The sequence below is a fragment of the Aquila chrysaetos genome, chromosome 23 (genome assembly GCF_900496995.4).
Source record: "Aquila chrysaetos chrysaetos chromosome 23, bAquChr1.4, whole genome shotgun sequence".
Lineage (NCBI taxonomy): Eukaryota > Metazoa > Chordata > Aves > Accipitriformes > Accipitridae > Aquila > Aquila chrysaetos.
In genome coordinates, this window is record NC_044026.1 from 8,270,785 (window position 1) to 8,294,037 (window position 23,253).

General features: G+C 38.8%; 1 protein-coding gene across 23 annotated transcripts in view; it reads left to right on the forward strand.

The window, feature by feature from the left end:
- The window catches only part of INPP4A (inositol polyphosphate-4-phosphatase type I A), a 128,836-nt gene that overhangs the window by 74,562 nt on the left and 31,021 nt on the right, over window positions 1–23,253 (forward strand). For 8 of the 23 annotated variants that reach the window (XM_029998720.1, XM_029998717.1, XM_029998721.1 and 5 more), the window contains 15 exons: window positions 1,622–1,840; window positions 2,681–2,725; window positions 4,210–4,328; window positions 4,443–4,559; window positions 5,614–5,693; window positions 8,309–8,462; window positions 9,453–9,543; window positions 10,194–10,341; window positions 13,896–14,026; window positions 14,394–14,498; window positions 15,318–15,426; window positions 17,123–17,140; window positions 19,760–19,943; window positions 21,306–21,524; window positions 22,673–22,946. In XM_029998720.1, the coding sequence (XP_029854580.1) occupies window positions 1,735–1,840; window positions 2,681–2,725; window positions 4,210–4,328; window positions 4,443–4,559; window positions 5,614–5,693; window positions 8,309–8,462; window positions 9,453–9,543; window positions 10,194–10,341; window positions 13,896–14,026; window positions 14,394–14,498; window positions 15,318–15,426; window positions 17,123–17,140; window positions 19,760–19,943; window positions 21,306–21,524; window positions 22,673–22,946 (1,900 nt within the window). In that variant the 5' untranslated portion in view covers window positions 1,622–1,734. The remainder of the gene's footprint in view (window positions 1–1,621; window positions 1,841–2,680; window positions 2,726–4,209; window positions 4,329–4,442; window positions 4,560–5,613; window positions 5,694–8,308; window positions 8,463–9,452; window positions 9,544–10,193; window positions 10,342–13,895; window positions 14,027–14,393; window positions 14,499–15,317; window positions 15,427–17,122; window positions 17,141–19,759; window positions 19,944–21,305; window positions 21,525–22,672; window positions 22,947–23,253) is intronic. The other 15 variants (XM_029998728.2, XM_029998727.2, XM_029998731.2 and 12 more) reach the window with 10 other exon arrangements.

A 23,253-nucleotide genomic window follows, 5' to 3' on the forward strand; every position in this document is an offset into this window, starting at 1 on the left:
GCTTTAATTTTTGGCTATCATAACTTATATTTATAAGCAGGGTGCTGTTTTGTATGCTGTCACTGAGTTTCCAAGCTTTTGGGAATGGGACGTTCAGAGCTCTCAATTTCTGCTTCTTCCACTCAAGAATTCCCTTTTTTCCTGTTTGGAATTGGCTTATGACATTGTATTGTATAAACCTGAGTTGAATCACCAAGGCAAATTATTAGTTCTGAGTGGCAACAGTGTGCCCCATCTGGTGGGCACAGCCCAAATTCCTGCCTCCCTATAATGAGCTCCCCATTTTTAAATCTCATTCCTAAGCTTAGGTAGGTGGCCACGGTTGTGTTCAATTCAGTTGTCTTAGATGTTTAACTTGGATGTGAATTTTAGATCTCACATGAACCAGTGCTAGTTAAGAAGATGCTTGAGTTCCCTGTGGAGAGAGAGAGATTCTTTTGAAATCCTCCAGAGGGAGATGCTGACTAGTTAAATTCAGAGACTTAAGTTAGGCAGGTTGAATGTTCCTTTGGAGGCCTTGAGACAGTTTTTAAATGCCTATTTAAAACACAAGTAAAAGCTAGGTGCTTTATTTAATTAGAATGCATCTTGCCCATTGTTAGGTCCGTCAGCCTAAAAGGAAAAAAAATATGCTCCCATTATGCAGCATGGTTCAAATGTTTTGTAGAATGAACGAGGGGCTGCTGTGAAGGTATTAGTCACTGTATTACTACCTTTCAGGTTTATCAGATCTTACTCCTAATCTCACTTCCTAAATGAATGGAGTTCGTCATAATAGCATGAAATGAATACAAAAGTTCCATTACTGCAGTGCTAATGTGGCTGACGGAAGGAACATTCAAATTTATCAGCCAAACCAAAAGCACCACATTTAACAACAGAACCAAATTTTCTATAGACTGTATGTTTCTTTCCTACTGTAACATCTCACTTTGTAGGCAATGTGAGGGGAAGAACTGTCATGGATGTCTGTAGACCGATAAAGTGTAGGGTGAAGGAAAGAAAAGCACAGACGCTGCCATGTGCCCCATCAGCAGGCACCCCCTTTTGCTTTTTCTTTCCATCACCATCCCAGAATTTCAGCCTCACTCTGGCCTAGTAGGTTTTATTTATATTTTTCAATATCCCTTTCTCATAGCAGTAGAGCCTAGAATGGCACAGTGTGCTGACACTAACAACATTTCCTGCCCTTTTGTTCTGCATTCTGCTGACCCCGTTGTCCCTTTGTCCTTATGCCTTGTCCTACCTCTGCAGACAGAGGCCCCATCTGATGAATTTACTTGTGCTCCCCAGGGATTATGAAAACCAGGAAACTTCATTAAGGATGGTTTAATAACTTAGACAAAGGAGAAGAGCAGCTGGTCTGTTAACGAGTCTCAACCCCCATTCTCTGACAGAAGAGCCTTTCTTGCATGTGGTACAGTCTTCAACAATTTGCAGTAAAATGCTACAGATGTACGGTTCATGCAAATTGAGTTACTGTGCATTGGATCTACCTTGAGCGTTTTATTTGAATGACCTGAGGCAATTTTATGACAGTAGGTTTGCTGCTGTTAAAAAGAACAGTAGCTGACAGTGGCTTAAAATTTTGGTATATATTTTTGCTCTCTTTCTTGCTTAGCGTGGTAATGTTAGAGGAATAGCAATTGGAGACAACCTGCTGCACTCTGCTACTCTGTAAGACAAACATCAGTAAAGCCAAGCAGCAAGAAAAGAAGGGTTCTTCATGACAAAATGACAGCAAGAGAACACAGTCCCCGCCATGGTGCAAAATCCCGCACCGTGCAACGGGCCTCTACCATTGATGTCACCTCTGACATGCTAGGCCTTTCTCTAGCAGGTAAGTACTTTCATGTCAGCTATTGCTCTGTTGGTCCTTTCAGAATCTACCTTGTACTAACGTTGTTTTTTTCTTTCAATTGCTAGAAGATTTACATGTGTCTAGTTATCTGGAGGGAATAAGATAAAAGAATTATACTAAAAAAATTAAAAAATCTTAAACTTACCATTTTAAAAATAGACAAAACATTAGAATTGGAGAGGGAAGAAAAAAAAGAAACTAGATTTTGTGCAGTTCTATTTATCATTCAAAAATAAGCAACAAGGGGAGAAAACAACAAAAGAATGTCAAGGTCTAGGAAGTGTCTTGGCAACCTCCTTGTTTGACATTGTATAAAATTTTCAAGAGAGTTCCAGGAGCTGAGAATTATCTCCCTCATCTTTTATGGTGAGTAAATTAGGATTGTAACCCCCAGAGGCTTTCTTTGATTAGCGAGAGAGACAGGTACTTTCAAACTTCTCCCTATTTACTGATCACAGATGAGATGTATCCAATTTAATAATTTGGAGTTAATAGTGGCTCAGACACTAAGTGGCTTTAATCCTGTTGTTTTCTACTGAGATTGCACATTTTATATTCCCACATTCCATGTAACCTTGCATAGTTTTACATATTTTAACATGTTTTATAAAATGAGATCATCTTAGGTTTTTCAAATAATTTTTAGATACCAAAGATTAGCTACTAAATATTTTAAATACCAGTCATGGCTTATTGAATTAAATATACTAATTTTTTTCTATAAATTTAATTTCTTTTTCTGTATGACTGCAACTTCAGGAAGGGATTCACATGACAGCGATGTTTGGCTAATCTTGTGTTAATTTTTCTGATTTACAGGAAACATTCAGGATCCAGATGAGCCGATTTTAGAGTTTAGTTTAGGTAGGCTTAGTGATTTTTATGCTAATTTTGATGATACATGCTACTGAGTTTGTGTGCGGTTTTTTAATTGTTGATTTTGAAGTGCCTTTCATATAGTAAGGATTGAAACTTTGCTTTGATTTTTACAGAGATGTGGTACAGTTTTCTTGCTGCCTGTACAGTATCTTTTGATAAGCAGCCAGTAGTTTGATTTTGTGATGTTTTTAAAAGTCTGTAATTAAAACATCTGTCCTGTAAAATTTTAAATGTTTATTATGTGAATGTTATTTTTAAATGTTTATTTTCTTTATGTGAAGATACAGTGAAACTGTCTTCAGTCTCACTATATCAGCAGTTCAGGTCTTCAAGCAAACTGAAGATTTGCTGGAAACACCATTTTAGGACAGAATATTTTCTAAGAGTTACCAACTATTACACATACCTTCTTTCCTTTGGTCTTTGCTGTGAAGTGATAATGTGAAATGGAAGCGACCTAATTTCTGGGATAGTTAAATTTGGACAAGAAGCCTGTGATCTCACTTGAAGAATAAGTGAAAAATATTTTCTTAATGAAAATTCAGTTCACAGTTTTAACTGCAGCATGGTTTTCTTGGCTTAATAGTGGACTAATGTTTGGAATGTTATGCTCTTAACAGTATGTTTAAAATGAAAAATTAGAAAATTTTCTCAAATGTATGTAATTTTGTTATGAGTAATGATCTTAAACACTCCTTAGAGCTGAATAAGGTACTTTATATGTTTTCAGATAAATTAAAAATATCTAGAACTGCAAAGCTGTTTAGTGTACATTTGAACATTTTGCTTGCCCAGGTGAATTTCAGAATTAACTTTCTGCATCTAGAAGCAGAGTTGGAGCACACTGTAGTTATCTGTATCTAGCTAGATGGAATTTGGCTCTGAAGTTTAATGTAATTGTGTAGAGTCAATCACTGAAAGTTTTGGTGGTTGTTTCCTCCTCACCATAGTCCTTTCCCAGCAGTTAAACTGACAATAACATTTTAGAGGAAATAAACTACTGTCCTTTTACGATTACAAGCTAGTTCTCCTCATAGAAGTGCTGCTTGATCAACATTCAAGCACTTCTATTGGTTCTCCATGGCAAAATGCCATTTGGTAATGGGCTTAATGGAGTGTGACTTCAAATCAAATGCAGCCATGCTCATGAGATTCCCAGAGGAAAACCTATGCATGTATGCTATTCTAATGAGCTGTGCTAGGGGGGTGGATAGGCAAGTGTTAAAAGAGAACACGTTTAAATTACAGCTCTACAGCTTGGATCCAAACTGATCTGGTTGCATGTTTACTGTTTGCATGCACAAAGGGGAGTGATGTCTGCCTCTATAGTGTGGCGATAGAATGAATATTAGGCCCTTCATGGCTTTCTTTCTGTGGGTATATAATATGCTTTTGTAAAAATGTAGAGTTTTACAGCAATATGAGAAAGATCCTGAATCTAAATTTATTTATCTATTGCATACCTAAAGCTTGCAGTGAGCTGCTAACTCCATCGCTAGATCGAAAACCAAATAGTTTTGTAGCAGTGAGTGTTACTACACCACCTCAGGCATTCTGGACAAAGCATGCACAGACAGAAATTATTGAGGTAAGTGGTGAGGTACTCCTGGATTAGATTTAAAATTGAAGCTAACACAGGAAGCATTTCTTCCTAACAAATACCAACTTGCATTAATTTTTGCCTTTTTATTTATGATTACAGGGAACAAGTAATCCTATCTTTCTAAGCAGCATTGCCTTTTTCCAAGACTCTCTTATCAATCAAATGACACAAATCAAACTCTCTGTGTACGACGTCAAAGATAGATCTCAGGGAACAGTAAGTTTTCTTTATTCTGTTGCCTGCCCAGTCAGTGTGGAGCAAGGAAACAAGAGGCAAGGAGATAAAACTAGTAACTTTTGTGGAAGAAAGCAAAAGGGTAGCGGCATTGATCCTAGAGAAAGCAAGATAGGTAGGGGAAGGAGGGCAAATGCCATGAGATGGACTTGGCAGAGTGAGGAGCGTTGCCAGTTTTCTCAAATAAAGCTTGTCTGCAGCAAGTTTGGGGACCACTGATTTAAATTAAGAGGTCCTGTCACTTGTTCTCTTACATTGTGGACCTCTTTGCTGAACTAGATAATGAATAGGATTCAACACCCCTAACTGAGGCCTCTAACCTGTGCCAAAATATTGGGTCTGTTGGGCCCATAATGAAACAGTCCTTTTGGACAGAGCTGCTGAATTCCAGAAAGCACCCTGCCCTGATACCTTAGTGATTTTGTTCAGGGGTAACAATTTGTTCCCTTACTGAAAAAGTTTAAGTGCCAGCCCTCCCATGTAACTAGTTAGATCCGTGGGCAACTCAGGCCATTTATTTTCAGACTGTTGCCCAAAATACGGTTTCAGGCCCCACATGTCTGCTTTTCCGTGGCTTCCTCAGGGGCAGCAGAGCTGTCCGTCTCCACACAGTGCTTCGTGGGGAGGCTCTGGGGGAAAAGGAATGCCTCCGGAGGAGGTAAGTTCATCAGGAGGAGCCAAGTTTGTGTCAGGGAGGGACTATGAAGTGTTGACTTAGTCTGAGCCCTGTTCAGTCATTGCTTTCAGTGTTCCTGTATTGCTGGGCCTAAGCCTGTATATCTTGAGGTGCCTCCGCTCAAACCCTAGAGAAAGGAAAATGCTTATTGTCCTCCAGCAGAAAAAGGATTTTTGATAAATTACCAAATTTATTAAATTTTAAAGCATTTTAATTAGTTACGTATGGGCATATGTAATTATATTTTTCTTCTCAGACTTTTGTGCATAGTAATTGTATTTTGGGCTTTAGAGCTGTGGACAAAGCCTTTGTTCATTCTAAAAGTAAATAATTACAATTCTGGTACTCATCTTCTTTCAGATGTATTTGTTGGGTTCTGGGATGTTCACTGTAAAAGAACTTCTTCAGGAGAAGAATCACAGGTTGCACTTAACACTAAGGTTTGTAATATTCTCCTCCATTTAGGAATTAATGCTTAATTCTTGAAAGCATGCTTAAGATGTGATGAAAACTGTCTGTGAGATGTGATGAAAACCTGTTGGTTGGTTGGTTGGTTTTTTAGTTCCAGGCCGCTATTAAGGAGAAACTATTTTATATAGCATGATAATTAAAACATGTAGAACAAGACCTTTCCAACATGGTGAATAATGTTACACATTGGTTCTGGTTCTACAAGTCAAGAAAGTATTGTCAAGACCAATTCCATTTTTGTGCATTTCAACCTATCACCTCAGTGTATGTGTCTGTGGAGAGTGGCAAAATAAATTATTTTTAACCATGCTGATGTATAAAGAGGCTGTGATGGGGAGAATGAAACCCATTGAAACAAGGTGTTATCTTACCTGTTTGGAATACCTTGATTTAGATAAATCTAGGCTCTATTTACTATTTCAACACCTACCTGTTGCTGAATTGTGTATTTGTTGCTGAATAGTGTATTTATCAATATAATGCACTAGGAATAGGAGGAGTCACATTACAGCAACATTGATTGTTGTAATTTTCTAGTTTAATTCATATTGGGAACTTCTGTGGAAGGAACATGACTCAGGAGGGAATGAAAAAGAGGGTGTGAGTCTAATACCAATCCTTAAGGTAGTAGTTCTAATCATAGGAATCAAACCACACTCTTGAAAGCCAGTGTGGGACAGAGTTAAGTAGTGGGTTGGGGAAGAATGAAGAAAGCAAAGTGAGATTAAGGAAGGGGAGCTCTGATGTGTAAGTGCACATTGTAGTAGCATTGTGTTAAAAGTAGGACAGGCATCCCTGTCAGAGAAGGCAAGGGGAAGTCACTTGAAGGGGGGAAGCATAATCAGAGAGGCTGAGGAAGATGATGTTGGTAGTATCGGCATAATCAGCGCTAGAAACAGTGACTGTGATAAACTTGCAGAAATTTCTTAGCCCAGACACAACTAACAAAACATGGTCAAAGCTTATCATGCTAAGAGAAGAGACGGGTAAGGTTTTTGGCTTTTCCACAATGTGTTGTAAAGAAAAAAATTGACATGATTTAACAGGGACGAGCAGATGAGCGAAATGAGTCAGAAAAGGCACCAAAAGTATGACGTTGATGGTGGGTAAAATAGTCTAATTTATCATAGGTGTGAAGATGAGGGTGCTTTGAGGGAGATGAAAAAGGGCAGGAGTGTGGTGGCAGGAGTTTCATGGTCGTGTGTTAGACATGGTTATTCTGTGAGGTTTATTCTTTCATGACTAAGTTGAAAATGGACTTTATTAAACTCTTGTTTTGATACCAAGTATATTCTGATTATGAAAGTGTGTGAATACATGCATGTCTTCACATTGTCACGTTACCCCTCGGATGTATAAGCTGGATGCTGAGCAATGTCTGTAAACAAGCTGCATGATTTGAATACTTAAACCTTTTCTTGTAGTCATCTTGTGTGCTTATTTCTTTTGCCTCCCCAGTATTGTTTGTTCTGTAGACTTTTTTTTTTGTCTTAGTTGTCCCAGCATTTTTAATATGTAAACAACAATCTTAAAATACCATTTAGAATCTGTCTTAAAATAATAACATAAAGTCTCTGCCAGAATTACTGTGTCACGCGTGAGACAGAATAAATAACAGCCATGGTAGATCTGGGTACCGGTGTGTATTTAAAACCCAGCAAGATTAGAGCTTTTACCCCACTTGATTCTCTGACTCACTCACTCCCTCACTTCCCCCTCTCAGTCATGTGTTCATACAGTGTCAGCCTCTCTCCCCAGCAGGGAGATGGCTGCTGGTCTGGGAAGGTGGGACAGAAAGTGGTATCAGTTTGTGCTGTGCAGCTGCCCAGCTATTGGTGACCTGTCTCAGCTGTTAGTGGCTGGGTCCCTGGGGGTCCCTGGCATTTGTTTCCACGCAACTCCCTGATCTCCAGGATCTTCCTCCACCTCGGGGATCTTTCCTCCATTGAGAATCTTCACCTTCTTCCTCCCTAGACCACTTCTTTTCAGGATCCTTCTTTTTAGCATCAGCTTTTCTTTCTGGAATGTCAGGCCAACAGTTTTCCTAATCTAAATTGTCTATCTGCAGAAGCACAAGATGTGATCAGCCTCCTAACTGGTGGTCTTGACTGACTTCTTTATTAAGTGGAAGATTTGGGATGTGCTACTTCTGTTTAGTCCATGTATTATCAAAATTTACCAGTTGCAACTGTACCAGTTGCAGCTAGCAGGTAGCAGGCTTCTGATTAAGAGTTTAAAAGTTCAGTTTCAGACATTCACAAGCACACACACACGTGTGCACGTACATCCAATTATCTGCTCCATGTTAATGTTCACAATTTAAGCTGCTTTTGCCTACAACAGGCTAATTGTAAAATCTGAACTCTTTCTGGTTTTACAGAAGTATTGAAACACATGCATGGTTTTAGGTTGTCTTCAATTAGGAGGTCTGTACAGCATCCCTGCAGAACGATGAGAGCATTTTCCTGTTGGAATAACGCATTATAAAAATATGTAAAATGAAATTGAAAAGCTTCCTATTTAAAGTGTTCATTAAGTTTGAAGATTAGTAGCCTTTTATAAGTGTTCCCTTGTTGATAAACAGGTCCACCTCCAAAAAAATCTCAACGCAGAGTGTTTGTTGCAGGTCGGCTGAAAGTGACCGTGTAGGTAACATTACAGTTATTGGATGGCAAATGGAGGAAAAAACTGACCAAAGGCCTCCAGTGACAAGGTCACCCGATACAATTAATGGAAGGGTGAGTATGAGCATTCTGTCAAATTCAGAAAAATGCAGATTTATTGCCAGCATTGAAATAAGCTAGGTTGACATCTGCTGTCAACTTTCCTCTCCATCTTGATATTTAGTAGTGCTTTACAATTTCAAAATACTGTAAAGAGCAGCCTAATGATGATGAAGCAGTTTTCTATTTTGCAGAGCTCCTGGTGCTCATGTTTGGGGTTAAAAGTCTTGGGGAAAATTTTAGTTTACAGTGATTAAGCTTTAGCTTCAAGTGCTCATGCCCTTCATCAGAACAGGCTTTTGCGGTACTGTACGTTGGTGCACTTGGTGCATTGATAAACAGTTTCACAAAGATGTGGTATTCCAGTTCACATTGAGAATTGGAAGGTGGCATTAAGCAAAGCTGTAATGGGGATGTTCAGGGAATTTTCAGAATTTTCACAGGCAACTTGGAAGATTTTAATAAAACTGAACAGGTTACTTGAAAACTGGATTATTTTTTTTTTTTTTTCTGATCCCCAAATATTTGTCCAAGAGCAGATACTTATAATGCTTTCTCAGCCTAGAGATATGTTTATTTCTGTAAACCTTGTGTTCTGAATATCCTGGTGATAATTGCACTCATATCTGTGTATGGCAGTCACAGTGTGGATTAGTATCACTTTGTATCCAGCCAGACCTGTAGCTGCCCCATATTGATGCAGTACCTTTAAGGACTCTGGAGTTGTGCTAACATAAAGTAGTTGAAGGGCTGGATGAAAATTTTTACTGCATTTTGAACTGTGCAGTAGAAGTAAATAAGAGTGCTTAGATTGGAGGGTTTAAGTGGATTTATTATTTCAGCCTGCAGTATTTTTTGTCCACAGTAAACATATTTCAAATATTTATTTTAACGATGCGTTGTGCTGAATATTTCTTTCAAGTCTGTGTAATAGGGTCATCACTGCATGGTGCCCTGGCACTGAGGTTTTATTCTTTACTATTTGTGGGTTTTGCTTTTGTTTAGACTGTGTTGCCAGTTGATGAAAGTTTAACAGAATCTTTAGGAATCAGATCCAAATATGCTTCATTACGGAAAGATGCACTACTGAAATCTGGTAAGCTGCTGTGGGCTGTAACAAGTAAGCTTTAGGTATCAGTAAAAGCTAATCTCATGCTGTCTGCCTGTGGCCCCAGGGCATTTAAGCAGATGTTTCATTTGAATAGGAACAGGCTGCTGATTGAGCAGCCCTTTGAGGGTCATACAAGAATAAATTGTTTTATCATTTGCACTATTTTGTATAGTAAAAACAGCAGAAGCAAATTTTTGTCATTAAGTTCACTGTAGTATAAAATTTTCCATGCAATTTGCTAGTCTATTCCTAAGCAATCTTCGGGGGGGTGAGAGGAGAGACAGAGGAAAGCAGTTGCTTTTACTTGAAGAAAGGTTAATTTTCCAGCAAATGATTGTATGAGAGGAAAATGCACAGTATATTAGAAAAAAAAGTATCTCAAAAGTTGAATATTTATTTCATTTCCTTACCAGTGTTTTAAATCATTTGGAGGCTTTTCCTGCAAACACTGGAAGAATGGTCATTGCAGAACAACCATGCTTGGAAAAGTGAGACTGATGCGTGGTTAAACCAGATCTTTACAGCAGTGTGTTACAGCACGTTAGTCAATCGAAGCCATTTACTTTAAAAAGGAGAGACTTTGTACGCTTTTAACTCAAACCCTATGCTTAAATAACATGATTTTAATTCTTTAGTGTTTGGTGGTGCCATTTGCCGAATGTATCGCTTCCCAACCACTGATGGAAACCATTTGAGAATCTTGGAGCAGATGGCTGAGAGCATCCTGTCGCTGCACATCCCTAGGCAATTTGTGAAGCTTCTTCTAGAAGAAGATGCAGCAAGGTGAGTTCGGGCCAGTTTACATGTCCAGTAGTAATACAGCAGTGATATGGCTGTTACTGAGTTACCAAGGAATATATATGTGTTAATGCACAGAGGCACTGAATTAAAAATAGTAAAAGAAGCAAGTTTCTGACTGTACAGTTACAGTGAATAAGAATTTCATGTCAGAGTATAGTGTTTGGCCTTCAGCATATGGTAATGTGAACATACAGAGGTGCTGATGGGAGAGAATTGTTGGCATAGTGAACACTTAGGATCAGCACTTAGGGGTTATCTGTTCCTCTCAGAAAAGTATTGATAAGGCCACAGAATATATTATTCCGTAGTCGTGTGACTGTATTAGGACCAGCACATTAGAATACATTATCTTTTTATATATATCATCATCTATATACTTCATTACACTTTTTTTTAAACATGGTTTATTTTAATATAAAGAGAAAAATGAAGTTGAATTAAAAATAAAACATATCTCAGTGTTTCATAGGTGGGGGGAAGTCTGGATAGATGAGACAGCATAAATGAAAGAGTAATTACTCCAGCTCCTGAGAATTTTGAGAAAGGAACAGAGACAACACAGAAACCAGCTGAGTGGAATGAGCAATTAGAGTAGCAGACAGAAAAGAAAAATCCAAATCACTTTTAAGGTGAACTTTGAAAAAGTCAGTTGACTTCTGTGCTATGAAAGCAAAGCAAAGATAGATGACAGGAGCACTGGCTTCACTCAGTGAGTTAAGAGATGGCTTTGAGAGTCAGAAGAGTAGTTTTGAATGGAAAATAAAAAGAATAAGAGCAAGTAAAATAAGACACTGTAGGACAGTAATGACTTTTTCTCATTTTAGGAGGTGGGAGGGAGAAGGAAATCTCTTGCATTTTGTGAGTTTACTCTGAATTTGCTTCTTTTTGAAGCAGTTAACTTTCTTCCAGGCAACATACTCATTTATGAGTTTTACTTCCCTACATTTGTAGGCTGTGGTTTGCAAACATAGTGGTTTGTGTATTCTTTATAAAAGCAAGATGGGGATGGTAAAAGAATTTTAGCTGTATTTTTGAGTATTGGGTTTTTATTTTGGCTGTGTTTGAATTCACTCCTAGAGACCTAAGTAAGCCTGACCTTAATTAAAAGTAAAACTATCTAGTGCTCTCATTATCCTATATTAATACATTTCAATTCCTTTGGGATATTGTGAAAGAAAATCATGTGTTAATCCATATGAGCAGGCAGAACTAGTCTACGGTGCTTTCAGGTATTTTCATATTTTGCAGAAATGATAAATTCACACTGGAAGATGTCAGTGACTTTTTGTAATGTATGGAAAAACTAATGCATGACATGATTGAGTTTCCGAAGTCCACATTGGTCACATTGGTTGGGTTTTGGGGTTTGGGGGGTTGTTGGTTTGTTTTTTTTTCCTCCTGTTGAGTTTTGGTTTTTAGTGACATGCACTTAGTAAGAGTAGTCAGATCTTAGATTCTAGAGAGTGAATGTTGTATCTTGCCTAGCTGTCCTGCTACAACCTTGATGGAGGGGGCTTGGGATATGCCATTACTCATTTAGACATGGGTTATTCATTGTTTATTTTATATCTTTGTTTCTCTGCAGCTTTCCTCACAGTACATTTAAAAGCACCAATTCATTATGAGGTACAGCCATAATAATGTAAAGAGTTGGCAAGCTTACCCATAAGGTGCCATCTGTGATGGATGTAGTTTAAGGACTTGAAGGTAATAAGAGGAGAATTTAGGGTGAATGGGGAAAAAAGATGTGGCTTTCTGTAAGACTGTGCACAGTGAAGTTTCTTAAGGCGTTAGCCATGAAATGTGACTGTTCAGAGGCTCTTGCTAAAATCATATATAGATCAATGGATACATATTGTATACTGTTAGGGGTTAATAACAGCCCAGGTGATTGCTAATACAACTTTGTATGCTCTGAATTGTGTGGCTCAAAGGTAAATACGACTTTTGTGTAATTAGCAAGAAAAACTCCGTTCTCTCTGTTCAGTTGAGGTGACCCTCAATGATATGCACGATCACACTTTGTATTCATAGGATCTCTCAGATTCGGCCAAGCTCTTTTTTTCTCCATTCTTTGTGCTGCAGCCCAGAGGAATGCTGGACAGCTACACAAGCACAGCTGCTTCTGTCTTAACATCCTGGTGACTTTTAAAATGTCCTTGGATAATCACAACTGCTGTCTCTTACATAAAGCTGTTCAGGGCCAGAGCTCTTTGAAAGGAAACATCTCACTGGGGGGGATATTTTGACTACCTAATTATTTATGGTGTGCACGTCCCCAGCTGTCTTAGCCCTATGGGACAAACAAGTAAACTTGAAGTGCTAAGCTGTGAATTTACTTCAGGAAGACCTGGGCTCAGATGCATGGCTAGTTTTGAGCAGGGAGTTTGACAAGGTAGTCATAATAGCATCTTATGCAGAAGCAGTTTACAAGGTGAAGCTGGAAGTGTTGTTTTCCAAGTCACTGATAAATATAGTTTACACTGTTGCCTATTGGCAAATCAATCTGATGTTTTTCTTGAAAATTTGCTTCCTTTTGATAACATCCTAAATACTGTGGAGTGGGAATTGTTCTGTGAAATGCTGTCTTAAATTATGTAGAGACAATTGATTAAAACTATGGATTAGGGATATTGAGAGAACTGCAAAAAGAACTGCTGGATCCTTTTGACAGCTGATTGTTCTACCTTTTCTGGGGTAATGTGCTGTTGAATTGTGTCTGGTGTTGACTTGTTTACTTTTCTCCTTCTACCTTTATTCCAAATAATATCTTAATTCAAGAAGACAGTAATACAAGCATGACATGAAATACATTGAATATTTTCTCAGCAGCACTGTTGGGGAACAGTATGTAACACAGGATTGCCATGTGTGACTGAAAACCTAGCAGTCAGGGTGCAATAAGAATGCCAGAGGTTTTCCTGTTCATATCTAGGGGTGTTCAATTGTCCTTTATTCCACCTACAGTGAAGCTTGAGTGCCTAAAATCCTGAATCTCAGATGAAGGTTTTGTTGGCTCATCTTTTGTCTCTACAAACCCTTGTTACTGCTTACGCTTCTTAGGCCTTCCCTGCCTGGCCAGCGCAGATACCCCCTGTACCTAATGTCAGTTAGGTGCTAATCTTCCGCCTAACCTCTGTCACAGTTCTGATTTAGTTTGAGTGGCCTAAAAGGGTCCTCATTGTCCCAAGTCACCGGGCATGATGACAGTGCCCATCATTTGCAAATCACCATATAGTTTGAGAGCTCCTGCAGAAAGGTGGGAGGCTTTGGTTTTGACCAGCACCTGAGGCTCCTAGGAGGAACAGAGTGCATTCTGCCTGTGAGGAACCTATGTACCTTGGAGTAGAGCTCAACAGCTGAGCTTTGGGACATAGGTTTGGAAGCATTCCCAGTCTGATGAGTAACTTAGTCCAGAGTGAATTGAGAATGTCAGCTGAGGATGGTGCTACACTGATACAATGTGAAACTCGTTCTTGGTCAAGTGGACAACGGAGCTAAACACCTCTCTTTTTTCCTTCCACCCCCCTCCCCAGGGTTTGTGAACTAGAAGAATTGGGAGAACTGTCTCCTTGTTGGGAAAGCCTTCGTCGACAAATAGTTACTCAGTACCAAACAATTATTTTAACTTATCAGGAAAATCTAACTGACCTGCACCAGTATAAAGGTGATTTCTTTTTCATAATAACATGATATTTCTCAACTGTGATTGTTGGTACTTCTCTGAAATTGGGAACCCAGAATGTTTTAGTTTAATGAGTAAAAAATACTATTATTAGATTTCTTTTCCTCATTAACATTTATTATGAGTTTGCTAATGATCTGGGAATATTTGTCTGCCTTATTCATTCTCTTATTTTACCCTGAAAGTAGAGAACAATTATGAACAGTAACAGAAAGATACATCTTTTTTTTTTTTCTTTTTCTCTGCTTTACTTTCAGCACATAGCAAATGATGAATGAAGCTCCTTGAATGTTTTAGCATAAGCAGAAGCAGAGGGTTTTTATACTTAATTTTCTCCTGCATTTCTCAGGTCCTTCATTTAAAGCCAGTAGCTTGAAAGCTGATAAAAAATTGGAATTTGTTCCTACGAATTTACATATACAGAGAATGAGAGTCCAGGATGATGGAGGATCAGGTATTTGTTTCTTTCTTTCTTCACCTTATTCTGTTACTTTTCTCTCCATTTTATGATTTCCATCCTCATATATCCTCCATATAGCCAAGTTTCTACATACTACTGGTCTGCAGTACTAGTGCTACCTGGCATTTTTGTAGCACCTCCTATCCTCAGGTTCCAAATCTCTTTGCAAAAGAAGAGGTGTAAGTATAATTATCACTATTCTACAGGTGGCAAAACTAGGTTCTGGAGTTAACTGTACTCTAGGTGACACAAGTCAGCCTTTGTACTAGGGAATATATTGGGTTAAGCTGCTATGTCCCTTCCAGTCATTTGAATTGTAGCAAAACAGTAAAGATTCTGACTGTTGCTTGTTGTTAAGCTTGTGCGCTTTTTCGCTGGAACCATCATGTACAATTATGCAAAATCACACCAATTTGTTCACATCAAGCCTGCTTCTTCATGAATAACCTAGGTTTTCCATTCTTTTAACAGTAATTCCCACTAACTATGGACACACAGTTGGCCCATGTATCCATGTGAGGGATTCCAGTAATGGCAGGTTTTGTGTAAAGACCAATGTTCAAGGCTGCTTTTTCACTGACAGTCTTCTAGATTAAGAAACAGAGGACCTGCATTCAAGTATGGTTCTTTCACCTCAAAAGTACTTGATGGATTTCCAGGGCCTATAAAACAATTCAGTTTTCCATGTCCTTCAAAACATTGGCACAAAGTTTTACAAAAATTACTTTCAGAGTAGTTTTTGAATTTCCACGATTGTTTGTCCACATTAAAGATGACAAGCTTTCATTTGTAAGTCCTTTCTGTCCATCCCAGATCAGAACTACGACATAGTCACCATAGGAGCACCAGCAGCTCATTGTCAAGGCTTTAAATCAGGTGGCTTGCGGAAAAAGCTGCATAAATTTGAAGAGGCAAAGAAACAGTAAGTAGAAATGTTGTGTCAGCTGTTATTGTGCCTTTTCCTCCTAGTCCATGCTTAGTGATTTGGAAAGTCATTCTATGTTTTTGCTGCACTTCATTCAATAGTTCTACTATACAATGTGAAGATTATTCCATGTTTTTTCCAAAGAAGGAGAGGGAAAACAGTTTCCCCTTTATATTACCATATTTGTTTGTTTACTGATGGGCCCTTTCTAATAGTCTTTTTAGTGAAATCTTTAATTTTCCTGAATACTTGTTGGTTCATTTAGTTTAGCTATTTTAGACGCTGGGTTTGGGTTCTGCCTAATTGTGGATTAGAAAATTTGTCTTTAGAACCTCCTCAGCTGCACTACATCATGCTTTCAACCCATTATTTTCAGGAGACTTTCACCCTTCTCATAGCTTCAAGGGCTGTTGCTGAACTCTCTTTAGTACAGAACAGCTGTGCCCGATAGGCAAATTCCTTGTTGAAAACTTGGGTTTAGTTCTGGGGCTATTGCTGGAGGCTTTTCTGCATTGCCTTAAGGTTTGCGCACAGATTAGGCTTCTGAATCTGGCCTTGCTCTGCTCTACGGGCAGGATACTGGGCCTCCACAGTCCTGTCTTCAGGAACTGTCTAGTGACCTCTCTGGAAGTGCAATCATATGTACTAGAGGAAGGGGCAGAAATTGGGGAGGTCATATATGCTAAAGGGAGAGACCTGCATGGCACCCACTCCAGCTCCCAAGGAACAGATAAAGGTGTCTGGGTCTGCATTACTTTTGCTGCAGAATGGAGAATTTAAGGAACAAAGAGAGCAGCAGGACAAGGAGTCATTGTAGCAAGGGAAGAGGAGACCTTGATAATGCCCTTCCAAAGAGAGGATTTGTAGGATTTCGAGCTGATGGGAGGAGGGAGTGACGTGGGAACAAGGCTCTGCCAACTGCAAAATTAATTTTGGCAGTGGAGAAGTGAATAGCAGCATCCTGTGAACATCAGTCAGATATATACTGAGAAAAAGATTGGTGCAAAAAATATGCCTGGTGTAATTATTCCTGACTTACAGAGTGCACTAGGATAGGACTAGAGGAAGCTGTAAACCTGGCAACACTGGTACGCTAGGCTCATCCTTCCTGTTCTTTTGATACTACTATTGCTTCTGAAATAACCTCCTTCTGTCAGCTTAGCTACTGAAGTGAGCCTCACTCGTGCAATATCTAAGTTCCTGTGTCTTTTTTTTTTTTTTTTTTTTTTTTTTTACACTCTTCGCCTCAGCCAGTAATTAAGCTGATTGGAGAGCTTAGTTTCTATCCAGTACTTTTCCTCTAAGCTTTACAGAACTGTTCCGTCTGGGTCCATGAAAACTGCAGGTTCAACTTTTGAAGAATAACTTTCCTTTTAAGTACTGCTATGTTATCATAAAAGCTGGTATAGTAGAACTGAGATCCATCTCAGTTTCACTGTTACATAGATATAATTCAGTTCTTTCTCCTTTCATTGGCAAAACTGTGCTTGGTGCATCTACAACATTTCCCCAGAACAACACATGGGCATCTGGCAATCTGTGGTTTTTTGCTTACAAGTTTAATCATTATGTACCCACCTTGTTGAAAAGATGACTCAGATAAGTTATTTCCACAAACATCCTTTGTTTTGTTTTCTGCTTTTGGTATTTGCTAACAATCTGCTAATTTTATTTTGGTTTTTTGTTTTTTTAGCAGTTATGAGGAGTGTTGGTGAGTTTTCTGTTTCTGAGAGTTCTGTAGAGAGGGTTTATGTTCTTTGGGTTGTTTTATTTTTCTTTTCTTTCTTTTCCTTGGCAAAGATCTGATGTGTTTTAAAGTGTGCAGGGCTTTTTAATGTCGTGTATCATGGCATCCCTAATTGTGCTCTAAGTAATTGTAGCTGCTTTGTAGAACATGGTGTGTGAATGAATTTCATTTCATCTGCAATGTTTGTTTGTAATGAACAGCTGGTTTCCTGGCGCTCTCTGATCATAAGAAGTTAGAAAGCTGAAGATCAGAACACAAGAGTTTTATATATTTTCCTCTTGTTATTTCCAGTGAAAACTGCCTGGAGGGAGAAACTTTCTGCCAGAGGTGGAAGATAATTAAGATAACTCTATGTATTTTTAAATCTTTATGGTGATAGATTGGGCATGGTTTATATTTTTGTAATCCATGTCTTCATTTAAACATTTTCACTTAACTTTTTTATATTTTTCTTCATGTTGTGGTGTTAAGTGCTATGAAAAGGAAATAATACTTGATGGTTCAACAGCGCAGAAGTTCTGCTTTAAATTATTCATATTAAAGGTTGAACCCCTAATTCACTGAGAGTTTAAGGCTGTGTTACAGTTTGCTGATATAGTACAATGAGCGCTGTTCATTTAAAAAAGCAATTGCAGGTTGGAAAGTAAATATATGTGAACTTTACACCATAAATTTTCCCCCCAATCATCCCAGCAAATGTTTGTGATTAAAAATGTAATAATTCTAAATCAGACCTCGATATGCTGCATGGCCTTTCCTGCCAAATACGTCTTTATGCATGTTAACCACACTGTCGTGGAAAGAAATTGCTCAGAGGAATTGTCACTAAGATCACCGGTCAATAGGGAGCACAAATCATGTACAGGTAAAGTCCTAAAAGCTGACATTAATTTGCTATATGGTGCAGCAGTACTGGGGAGTGGTTGTTCTCTGCTCCACTCAGGTGGGTAACCAGAGGGACATAAATAAGGAAACTCTTTCAAGAATCACTTGTGCATTATGTCCTTTGAAAACAAATCCCCCATCTTTTCTTGTAATGGAGCTCAGACAGATACTGGGATTAAGCTCCCCCCTTGCCTTAATATCAGTTAAGGGACTAGAATTGGCATTTGTGGCAATGATTTTAAAGCGTGCCCCATGCAACCCTCCTGTCTTACCTCACAGACACACTGCAGAAATTAACAGCATTGCTCTAGGGTTAGCACAGGAATTCATACTCCTCGGAGGTCATGACCTGAGGTAACTGTGCCTGGAAAAAAAACTCCTGTCTGTGTAGTCTCTCAGTGTAGCTGTGTCCATCAACAGTGCTGAGATTGGGGCAAACAGTTGTTTCTTCTGTGCTGTTACTGTGCTGAAACCGTTCATGACTGGAAAAAAAATGAATAAAATTAAGATAATACACCATTGATGTCACCTCATGCTTGGTGCCACATCATGAATGGGCATCACACTTGTCACAGCTGGAGCTGATGTAAAGGCCTGATCTTTGCATGGCTTTCTTACTGGGAGGAAAAACCCAGCATATTGCCTGGCAAATGGAGTAGTGGTGGGTTGGTTCCAAATAGTTAACTAAGAGCACCACTTAAGCTTAAAGCTTAAATTTTCTAAGCTAAAAGGCAACTTTTGTGAGTGGCTCTTTTCAGGTAGGATTAAATCACCCTTTAGAAGTGCTGTTCTCTCTCCAGCAGTTACAGAGGTAGTCCAAGCATCTGTCTTGGACCGGATAAGCAACTTCTGTAGACATCTAAACTTAGAGGATGTAAACTATTCTCCTCCACTGCCAAGTAAGCAGTCTTAGTGGAGCTGCAGTATCGCAATATAAAGATATACTTTATTGGTCTAGTTTATTTCCCTTACTATTTGGAAAAGGCCAAAATTTGTTATTGCTTTATATTGTTACAGCTGAGTTTATAATAGGGAGAGTTGTATCGTGTCCCTAGTTTAGTATAGTAAGTGCGTGCTAACAGAAGCTACACCAAGGACAAGGTCCTTGGATTAGCCTCGAGATTATTTTTTATATATCTTAAGATTGCTTTTGCTGGTGTAACTTGAATCAGACCTGCAACAGAGGAAATTATATACTAGCAGAAGGATTTTTTGTTAATACCACAGTGTTTGCATTGCGGATCTGGGTGGCATTTCTATGTTAGAAGGAGTGCAGATTTTCTTTTAATGGTGCTAGTATCTATGTGATAAAACAGATTTGCAAACCAGGGCCTAGTGAAGTGTCTGCGTTGTAAGGAGAGGGAGAGTGGGGCAAGCTGTCTGTGCAAACAGTGGTTCTGTATCTGATGGCAAAATCTATCACCCGCATTCTCCTCAGCAAAACTGTCCCTCTGGTATACAAGCTCTGCCCACAACCCCTTGGCATAAGGGATTAGTAAATCTTCATCTAAATGCTTTCAGTAAAGGCAGAGAAGGCTCTAGGATCACGTTCCTGCTGTGCAATTGCCCACTGGCCTTTCACTGTTGATTGCTAGCTTAGGTAAATTTTTGTTGTCTGCCATTAATTCCCCAGCATGCCACTGTAATGTGTGTACCTCTAGATCAATTTTCCCCCTAAAATCAGTCTTTCTTTTTCAGCACTTCAACAAGTTCCCAGTCTATAATATACATCCCACAGGACATTGTTAGAGCAAAGGAAATTATTGCACAAATCAACACCCTGAAAACGCAAGTCAGTTACTATGCAGAAAGGCTCTCAAGAGCTGCCAAGGATAGATCAGCTAATGGCCTTGAAAGAACACTTGCCATCCTAGCAGACAAGGTAGGAGAACAATACATTTCCACACTGAAACACGGTGTATTTTTTTTTTTCTCTGTCTCTATCTTCAGTAGGTTTTCTTGAAACATCTATTTTACCTTGTTCAGTAGTGTATTGTAACATGTACAGTCCTAAAGAAAAAGCAAAATCAGACCAGCCTTTAAAATTTGCTGCTTTTTATTTAGGTTGTCTCCTACTTTTCACACTCTTGCCTTCACCTTCTCTTGAGAGCGCAGCGGAGGGCAATGTCCTCTGGTTCCCTCTCTTCATTCATCATATTCCAGAAATGTGCATTCTTCACTTTCTTTTCTACCCTTTTCTCCATAACTACCTGGGGTTTTTTAATGTTCCTCTGAGTCATCGGTCAAGCAGCAGCAACTGGGCAAAAGTTAATGAAACAATTCTGTATTTTTCCACTGGGGAAATAAGGAATAATGGTGACACAGCCTTTGCTTGAATTATAGTGCTGCAAATGAGTTACTTCTTGATGGGTGCTAACAGAAACCAGACTGGACCCGCAGCTGAACACAATCTTAATTACAGGGACAGAAGAACAAATGCAGTTTTACTGACCTTTTCTGTCCCTGAAGCAGATCTGAAGGTGGTAAATGGCAGTAATGGCCAATCAGCTTACCATAAATTGTCCCAGTGGAGGGGATATACATGTAGAGTGCAAAAAATAATGTGACCCCATGTAAATGTACTATGTATTATAATATTCACTGTAAATGAGTACAGTGTGTATAACTGATCTGTGGGATTTTCTACAGCTGGACCATGTGTATATATAATGTAGTAAGGGCTTGTTTGGTTGGTTGGTTTTTTTAATGGAGACTCAGGCCAGATACTTTTCATATTCACATAACTTACAGAAATCCTTTAATAGAACATCAACTAAATAAGACAGGGAACAAGTTGCATTCATTAATGGGTTATATCGTCAGCCCTCCTCTTAAGTCTTGTTACCATTTCAGACAGGATGGTGGAGGTTCAGCATGGTCTCCCTGGTGTGGCAGCTATTGCGTGAGGTATAAAAATGCACATTGTTTTAAGCTTTCATCAAATGGAAAGTGAAGTGCAAATAAAAGTGAATTGCACAAATATTAGTGAAGTTTGCAACAATTGCAAGGCTAATATGGTAGTACAGACTTTGGAAAGGTACCATTTGTGTTTTGGTATCCTATATTGCTTTTTAAGGCCATTCTGTTAAATGATTTTGAAGGCATCTTAGAGACTCCTAAACAATGGTTAGTTTCCTTTACAGAACACTAGTTCTTCTTTTTTCTTTCTGAGAAAGAATATAGTATAAATTGTGTACAGAATAATGAAAAAATGTTAAAATGTGGGGGGTTTATTGCTTTTTAGACCCGGCAACTTGTCACAGTCTGTGACTGCAAGCTGTTGGCAAATTCAATACATGGACTGAATGCTGCAAGGCCAGACTATATAGCTTCAAAAGCATCTCCAACTTCTGGAGAAGGGGAGCAAGTGATGCTGAGGAATGATCAAGATACACTTGTGGCCAGATGGACAGGAAGAAATAGCCGATCTTCTCTGCAAGTGGATTGGCATGAAGAGGAATGGGTATGTTTGCTAAGCGGCGTGATGAATATTTTCTTAGTTTTTGTTTGCTGTGTTCTTTTGTTTATAAGGTCTGTAATTGCTCACCATAAACACATAGGATGACTATTTTGGAGGTATTGGTCAACTAGCAAAGATGCTCCCTCCATTCTCTGCTCCGTTCCTCCTTGTCATGGGGATACAAACAGGCCTTAATAAATATTTCTGGATCTCCTAAACAGCGGAGATCATTACAGTAGGTGCATGGCTTTTCTGAAGTTGGTTCCAAGGGAAAGTAAATACCTTTTAAAGTAAAAAAACTGACCATGCTGCAAAGGGCTCTTATACTTCTCCAAGATAAAGCATGTTTTGCTTGTGTTAGCTGTACAATTCAGCCTTCCTGGCTTTTATTCTCATCTAAATATTTAGAACTTGCAGTCCATCTCTGTTTTGATTACGAACAGCATTTTAAAACTGTCTGCACAAAGAATTTAAATGGTTTTCCTTACCACACTGCCAACTGAAATGAGAATTGGGCTGTGTAAATTCTGTCATTGTGTAATATAAACAGAAGTGAGCTAAATCTCAAAAATAGTTAAGATTAATTAAACCCATTATTAATACTGTGAAATATCAATCTAGAAATGAGATCCGATTCATTTTGGAAATGGATCCTTGCTAGTTTTAATCATTTTGGCATACTTTGGCTTACAGTCAAACTCACAGTAATGAGATATGAATAAAGCCAATTCAGTTATATAGATAGTAATACAACATAGTAATTTTATCTGTTACTCACTGAGTTATATAGGAAAAAAGATGTGTGACTGTATACAGCTATTATGTCAAACATGAGTTTCAAGAATAAACAATAGTGCCAACTGCAAATTGGAATAATCGTGCAGGAAGAGGCACTAAAAATTGTTCAGCAAATTTACTTAGAAAATAGCTTTGCAATTTACCACACAAGTCATGTTGCTACATATTGTTGACATGCTGGTATATGTTATTGATATATCCAGAGTTTGTGTGTGCAAAAATGTAAATGCAGTAGCCCAGAGGAAACTTTGCAGAGGAGTTGTGACTGGAATCACAGAACATATATTGCCAAGGGATTTGTTACCCAATGTCTCTTTTCTTTTTAAATTGAGAAAGAAATGTTTTCTTTTAAGGAGAAAGTTTGGTTGAATGTTGACAAAAGTCTGGAGTGTATTATACAGAGAGTGGACAAACTTCTGCAGAAGGAGCGCTTGCAAAGTGACAGCTGCGAAGATGTTTTCCAGTGCGACATCAGTTGTACTAGTAAGAAAGGTAATCGGGACACTCGTGCCTACTGGATAAATCCAGAAGATTTAAATGAGACCTCATCATCCTCACCACCTTCATCATCCTCACCACCACCTTCATCCACACCATCCTGTGCATGCCATTCTCTCAGAAAGACAAGTGCGTATGCCAGACGCTGCTTCTCACTGCTGCTCTCTTGCTGTGCGCTGGCATCGTTCCTAAGCCTCCGTTACATCCTTCCATGTGTTTTTAGTTCAGTGGTGGAGTTAAGCGCTGATGTCAGGCAGAAAGGGCTGGTGGTGTACTGGTTGCTGCTAAGCCCATTACTTAGTTTGAAATCCTGATCCCACTGAAATCATTGCCAAATCCTTTGATGACAGTGGCATTTGGTTTTCACACCAGGTGTTTTAAGCTGGTAAAACAGGTGTTTGGGTTAGCATATGTCAAACACCACCTCTGGTAGCTT